This window comes from Acanthisitta chloris, unplaced genomic scaffold, assembly GCF_000695815.1.
Source record: "Acanthisitta chloris isolate BGI_N310 unplaced genomic scaffold, ASM69581v1 scaffold5873, whole genome shotgun sequence".
Lineage (NCBI taxonomy): Eukaryota > Metazoa > Chordata > Aves > Passeriformes > Acanthisittidae > Acanthisitta > Acanthisitta chloris.
The window spans coordinates 22,802-30,793 of record NW_008666450.1 but is presented as its reverse complement, the minus strand read 5'-3'; the positions used below and the strand labels follow the sequence as shown (position 1 = coordinate 30,793).

The following is a 7,992-nucleotide window of genomic DNA, read 5'->3' as shown; positions in this document are numbered from 1 at the left end:
TGGAAAAACCTTTGAAACTTCATTTTTCATTGTGAGTGAACTTACAATATATCTTACATTATTTAAAAGTGGTTTACAACATGACAGAACCGCCCAAAAAATGAATCAGTTATAAGAAGAGAGGAACGCTTCAAGTCAGATTCTCCCATCAGCAAAAACACCAAACAAAGCAAAAAACAACACCTAAGTAAAACACTAAGACTTTATTAAAAATCCAAAATTTATTGCAAATTGTACTTTGCAAATTCCCTCCTTTCTTCATTTTTACATGACTTATTGATATCCATGATTTTTTCACAGATGTATTTGTTGACTTTGGAGAGTCTCTGTGCAATTTCAGTTTCATCCACAGTTTCTTGTGCTATTCTATCATACAAACATTCTGGGGAGAAAAAAAGAGAAAGAGTCATTAGGATATTTTTAGAAAATAATACAGCTCTGAGTTGGGCTAACTGCTCAAGAGACAGCACTGACTAAGCACTGTGTATATTTGTTGCAAGACAAGATAAGCTTTCCTTGATTCACTGGCTACCTTGTTAGAGTCAGGATTTTTCACCAGGCTTGAATCTTTGGCATGACCAACTTCCTCCAGTTATGCTGTGACTACATCAATAGGTTTTTAGACAGAAACAAGACTAAACCCAACCTTTCACAGCTTCAGTCTTGCCTGCCTAACTCTTCTATTTGTCTTAATCTTCACAGCGGATTTAGTCTTTTCCCAGGTGAACTGTCTCTCCAGAACTATTGTTATCTACAGTTCCCAGTGAGTCACTCCTACCTTCACACCTTCAGGAGAGGGTGTAAACAATAAGCAGCAGTAACTGGTAGGAGAACAGTTGAACCAATTTATTTTTAAAATCTGTCCCACATACATTGTTTGTGTCTTTCTCAATGCCCTGGCCCTGGGAATATTTTGCTTTTATTAGTAGATTATGCAGAATGAGAGCCATCTCCTTGCAGGTTTGAACAATACATTTTGTGAACTTAACTGGAATACAAAAAGCAAGCAATAGCAGTAACAGCAAAAGCAATGAGGGCAGTGAAAGTTGAGACAATCTTTCTTCAGAGTTGGTAGCTTGGTGCTGGAACCCTGCAGAGCTTACTGATATCTGAAGTGGTGCAACACACACAACTCCTTGAGTGACAGGCAGGTTTGGGTTTATTCTCATGCATTTTGTTGTGTAGGCTTCCCACATTGGTTAAACAAACTCTGTTCTGCTTTGCCTAGTGATCTAATCCACTAGCTGTTTATTGCTTCATATGCAGAAAGCCATAGAGATTATTGCTTAATTAACATGGTTTACAACATTTCTAATGCACCATATTAAAAAGTTATGAAAATTAAGTACTGTGCATGCTTTGTAGTTCATTTGGAAACCTCTGAGAAGTTTTCTAAAAGGTTATTTTGCATTAACAAGGTTGATAACAGTGCCCATGCATCATACTTTTTATCATTTCTTTATTACATACTACACAGTGGGGATTTTCAAGAAGCTGGAGAGATATCAGATACATTAAGAGCTAATGTTGTCGTTCAAAAATCTATTTTAAATAAGTTAGTCTGTGTCCACAGAATGATGAGAACATCTAAAGGAATGTGAGTTTTATGTTGCAAGATGCACTGAATATAAAATAAATGAAATTAATCAGTATGCAGCTTGATAGCTGAAATGCTGATCATCAGTAAACTATGATTAGAAATACAACACCTAAGAGGCACATCACTGAGAACTTGAAGAAACCCAGTGTGCTTGTGGGACATACGTTTGCCCTACAACAATCTCAAACACACTCTCAGGTTGTGGTAGATACATCTAGTAAGGTGAACTCCCAGTAAAAGACAGAATATGTTATTAGTTTGGCCACAATGTCAACCAAAGAATCACTTGGCAGAACTCATTCGTCAGCTGTTATTTCTTAAAGTCAGTGTGACCCAGACAGACCCGTGATCATTACAGTTTTTTGTCTTCCACCTCTTTCATTTTTATGAGAGGGGACAGAAATAGTACTTTAGCACTTGCATAAGGATTCTGGCTTAGGGACTCCAAAGAGTGATTTGGGGGTTCTGCTCCTTCTTTGTCTTTTGGTTTTAGAGGAGTATACAGATACCCCTTCATATTGCTCAATGGACCAAAGATTCAAGTAGACATCAAAGACTAACAAGGAGCTTCACTTCTTTCTGTGATGCCTGATCCAAATTGTTGGCTATGGAAACTTGAACTTCCACACATTTCACCTACTTGTCCACTTGCTAGTAATTTTTTTGTTTTATATTGTTTTCTTCTCCATAGTGGGGCAAGATCTGCTAACACTGACGCAAATGCAGAGGACACGACAACAAGGAAGATCATGGTTAGGAGCTGCCCAGTCCCACTGACACAGGAAGCTGTCATCTAAAACACTGGCCATACAGGTTAACTGGTTCAAGAGGAGATTGTACAGGCTTGAGTCTTACAAAAGCAGAATCAAAGACAAGGTGAAAAAAAAACACCAGAAAGAAGAATATGGAAAACCAGGGCATGTAACAGTAGAATTCAAATGAGAGTTGAGGCTGGAAGCAAAAGGATGACAGAAAACACAGAAAAACAAGGAAATAGAGAACAGCTGAATTGCTGGTGAGTGTAAAGGTATGGAAAAGAAGAAAGAGAAGGGCCCCTCTGCCTCTCACCATGTGCCTGTTGGAGTCTACTCCCAAACTCGCTGCAGTCAAAACAAAGGGAGTTAGAAGAAAGAGTCATTTAAATGGCTCAAACAACACAGAGTGGCCCTGACAGAAGCAGAAGAGGAAATTCTCACAGAAGCAACCCTGCCAGCAGTGTTGAGGAGCAACAGCTTCCAGCAGGGAAAACAGAAAACACTTTGCAATGGGGCACTGAAAAATAACCCCTTTTTATTGCATGCTTGTAAGCACACAGCTGGGCAACCAGTGCTGCTTCTCATTTGGAGCCGACAAGGGTAGCCACAGCCACAGAGTGGATTCCTTATGTGGCCAGTACATCACCTGTGTAAGGATTGTACCTAAAAGCCCCAGCCAGACCTAGAAAATCAGCATGGAACAGTTTCCACTTTCACAATATATTCTTGAAGCAAATTAGTAAAAACACCCCATGTCTTCTACTCATTTCTTACAAATGAAGAAAGATGAGAGTACGAAGGTAAGTTTCCAGTTTTTCCCCACACAACACAGACACAGACACACGCACACACTCAAAAAGGAATCATATTTCTTACTCCAAAACATGGTACTTGCAAGGCAGATTACAACACCTCTTAACAAGTTCAGTTAAGAGCACATAGCAACTAAGAACAGGAACAATGAAGCTCTGCTAAATAGGGAGATTTCTTTCAGCCCTGCTGCAATTTAGTATGGACACAAAACCTAAAAATCCAATTTCAGTATGTATTCCATAAGGAACCAACTCAGTTCTGACTTAAAAAGAAGCCTGAAATACCAAGAGAGACAGAAATGAATGCAACAGAGGCATGATGATACAAAGGGACTGAAATTCACCATTCATTTTAAATAAAGGAGAAGACCTTTTCTCTCTCAAAGTACTACATACATGGACTCAGGCTTGCAGTTACTCGAAGTGTCATTGCAATTTTCCCTGCCAGATGAGGTCAGCGATTTACTCTTCCTGTCCAAATTTCAATTCAAGTGCAACAGTTCATTTTTACTATTTTCTCCACTTAAAAGGGTAAAACTATTCTTTCTTGCCTTTGAAGGTATACGTATTTTTATAGTCACAGCTATAATGGTTTCTGTGCCTCATGCCAGAGCTGGTTATATTCTGGATGAAAGAATGTGGTAAAGCTACTCTCAGTCTTGTTATAAGGAATATATGCATTTTTTAAAAATCATTATGTTATAAATGAATTCTAGAACAATGTGTTGTTCTCCAGGCTCAGAGTCCTGCCCTGCAAATGGTTTAAAAAGTGATGACCTTCTCAAACCTTACTGAAATCAATGTACAACTCTTCAGCTGTGAAGGCCTGCACTGTGCACAGCTATTGCAATGTGCTTTACTTTTCCTGGATTTGTCTGTACTTCACAATGCAATAGCAATCTGAATTACAGTTTTTAATCAGTTAATTTTATATGAGCTGAAAAGAAGCATCTTTCAACTCGGTGATTAATGGTTAAACTCCAAAGCAGGAAGCAAAAGTTTTCAAATAACCTACCTCTGACAATGCTTAATTTGTGAGGTGAGAGAGGTGGCTTGGGAACGGCATCTTTCTTTTTTTTGGTTGCAACTCCTGTGACACTTCTGTTCTTGAGAACATCTGTTCCCCAAATCATAACCGCTAGATTTTTTGTATACTTTGAATCTCCTTGTGTTACTTGCAGCTGGTGCCATCTCTCCTCATCTACCCAAATTCCACTGCCAAGATGGACCTAGAAGGTAGTAATAATAACAACTTATCTATGGTATGTAGCACACAACAGTATCCAAGTGCTGTAGGAACATTAATATTAGGTACTATAATAACAGTGATTAGGGCTGAACAAATTCATTTTGCCTCACTCTGAAACTTCTCCAACTTTGTGGGTCAGGGAGTTCAAATCAACCTTTATATATAATAGTATAGTTCCTTTCTGTAGTGTCTACTTTTCCCCACCCACATAACCTATGTCCTGAAAGACTGTGGTCAGGAACTGAGATTGAAGAAGAAAACAGTGAACACATCCAGTATTATAAAGTTATGCACAGTATATAAACCAAGCAGTTGCACCAGCCTAATTCAGGAGCAAGATGAAATGCTCCCCTTTGTCTGAAACAGACTTTACCCAAAGCCTATATTTCAGAGGAAGTAGAGAGGAAATTACTTCCTAAGTTGTATCCCATACCTGTTACCAAAATTCAGCCTGATTGTTTAAAGTAACTGGAATAGGGGAAAGGATTTTGAGAGCTGCAATTTCAATATAAGCCAAGAAAGCCTGGAAGCTTTGTAAAACTTCCAGTTCTATCACAGAGTGTGTATATCATGTACAATTAATCTATCTAAGCAATGACCCATTGCTGCAACATCATAAACTTTCCATTATCCAAACAATGGGAAATAGAGATATCTCACTGCAGTAGTAAAGCAGGATAATATGGGTACTGGGAAATGCATTGCGAAGCCATTTTAGAATCTCCAAAAGAAAGATGCCCAAGTCTAGTTTTGCTTATTTGTCTTGTTCATCTCTGACTGTGCTGGGTTGTCTCCCACGGAGCTACACCATGTCTCTATCTCAAGATTCCCAGTGCTCCAGTCTTAAGACAAATGCATGACAAGAACCCAAGTACCATCCTTAGGCTGCTACTGTTGTATGTTTGAGCTGACAGTCCTGACAATCAGGACACCATCAAGCATCAGCGAGCGAAGTATCTCCGCTAGTAACCAGCACAGGTGTGACACAAGTGCAGCCAGGACACACACCCTGGCCCTGTGTGGTACCACGGAAAGTACTTTGTACCTTGTATGTCTGTACTCCAATTCCCAGAGACCCCTGAACTACCTCTGCACACTGAAAGCTTTTTCACATGGTGATGGACTTCATTCAGTGGGACCCACACTGGCTCATCATGCATAACAAGCTAAGGCATGACCTAGGCATCCCAACTGCTGCTTAGAGTTCATTGCACTTACTTTCAGATAATCTGTAAAAGTGCAGAATACAAAAAATATGCATCAATTGGATTGCTATTTATCCAAACTCTAGGTTGCATTAGATCTGGTCTAATGGAGGTTCTTTCTGTAACTTAAGGCTTTAATAAAAACTTACTGCCTCCTCACTATTAAAAAAAATCCCGTGAACAAAATCCTATGCTAAAACTGTATCAGGAGACCCTGTTTGCCTTAACTGTTCTGCCTTTAATCTTGTGGGTTTACTCCTTTCATGTGGCTTTACATAAACTCCGCCTGTTACCCGCACAGATCTGAACTGTATCACATAAGTCCCATTAAATGCAATGTAAACTGGACAAAGCTACTGTAAAATTTTACATACCCATAATTTTACTGCCTGCGTTCAACTAAATTCCATTTTTCCCCTAAATGGAAACATGTTTTAACTATTAATGAGAGCTATAACCTGAAGAAACTTTTTATTACAACGGCATCTTTCAAAAGCAACTAGTTGTTTAAAAACTTAAGTAGAATAATATGAATGGTTTGGCTACCAGCTATGTTATAAAAACCAAATGAAAACTACTTTCCTCAAAGCATAAAACTATAAAGCAAGCTGCCTCTCCTGCAGAATCTTCTACACTAAAGGCATTCTAAGCAGCTTTTCACAAGTCTACATGGTATTTAGATTTTGTAATGGACAGAAATGAAACTAGTAATAACTACAACATGAAGACCTTTTATGTTTTTTTCCCTTTATTCTCTGTTGTTGAGCCTCTTCATAAATGCTTAAAAAAATTCACACTTTTGGTGCTCTCTACATATTTTGTAAGACAACTTCAATCAGGAGTGTGCTCAGAAAACAATCACACTACAGTCATAATTCAGTTATTTCTGGTTTGATCTTGGGAAAGTTCTCTAGAAAAATGACTATAAGTTACTTAGAAAATAACTAAGATTAGGAATGTTGTGACATACTAAATTTTGGATGTCTGTATTACGTTAGTTGCAGAGACTTCTCTATTTGATCAAAAATCTGATTTCCCTCTGTCAAAATTAGGGTTTGTCTTTGAGAAAGATTATTTAGTCTCCTAAGCTACTCCATTATTCATTAGCTTGAAGTTACTTAAAAGAAAAGAACAAGTTTCAGGAAATATTTTTAATACTTATGCTTCAGACAGATCATCTCTTCTTTGAACATGTTTCATTTATTAAAAATGTTATCAGTGGTATGAAACACCTTTGGTAACAGCAACTATGTGACAGACAGTCACAGCCACAGAAATCTTATGTCTCTCTTTTTCTATTTCTAGCACTGTTACAGTGAGGAATTTCATCTGTCCTTGTCTCAGTTTACCTCTCTGTACAACAGGCCTGGTACTGTTTCTTAGTAATCCCAAAGCTACAGGAAGCTAACTGTACTCCAGGTTCAGAAGCTGTTTCCTTCTTGCTGCCCCATGGGCCAGACTCTTGGTTTGATGAAATCAGTGGGAAATCTACCCCCAATTTCAGCAACTGCAGGATCTACCTTCAAGCACAATGCAACAGAGACAACAGCAAATTCAAAGCAATGCTCACCACCATAACTGTGCTAACATCTGAAACAGATCTAAAATGTGTCTCAGAAGATGAACTCTTTATTCTTCTTTTTTTTTTCCTTCTTCTTTCTTTTCTTTAAATGAATGCCATAGGCTCTTTTTCAGTAACTCTGTTCTCCCTCTGGAGGGGAGAGATTTATCTACTTTGAAAGAATCCTAAGATCAAATCCAATGCCACAAAGGGCAAGGTTTGTAAAAAAGTATTTTGACTACTCTAGTGCTGCATGCCAATAAAGGAATAATGAAATAAAGGCATAAATAAGGAAAACTTAAGAAGAAAACCACCCTCCAACACTCTAAATATATTATTAGTTCACATTTGTGGCATCTGAGCTGGCTGTAGCCCTAGTAAATATGCAAAACCAAGAAGCAAAATTACAAAAAGAAAATTAAAGAGATATTAATATCTGTAAAGACAGAGAAAACTTCAGCAATAGAAGTGCCAAGAAGCTGACAGATGAAAAAGGGGTGCAGAAAAAGCTGCATAGAAATACTAAAGGATGTGCCCTATCCCACAGACCTTAAGTGGAAGAGAAGGAGGTAAACCAAACTCACACAGGAATATATCCTAAGTTTTCATTGCACAAATACACACAAAATATATAAGCAAATGATGTATGTTAAATATATTAGGCAAGCAAAGCTATCTGAACCAAATACCTGTCAAATTGCCAAGATTATATTATTTTTCACATACATTCTGTCCTCAACAATTACGCTGAATTCACCTTCAAGAAGGACAGACACCTGTGCAGTCTTTTTTATCACAAATCTGAAAATG

The 7,992-nt window shown here is 38.1% G+C and overlaps 1 protein-coding gene across 1 annotated transcript in view; it reads right to left on the bottom strand.

Moving 5' to 3' along the window:
* Positions 1 to 221: 221 nt before the first annotated feature.
* Positions 222 to 7,992, bottom strand: part of BEND5 (BEN domain containing 5) — a 17,020-nt gene continuing 9,249 nt past the window's right edge. Inside the window, exons 4-5 of the mRNA XM_009072109.1 lie at positions 4,183 to 4,396; positions 222 to 382 (exon numbers count right to left, since the gene is read on the bottom strand). Of these exons, the coding sequence (XP_009070357.1) occupies positions 222 to 382; positions 4,183 to 4,396 (375 nt within the window). The remainder of the gene's footprint in view (positions 383 to 4,182; positions 4,397 to 7,992) is intronic.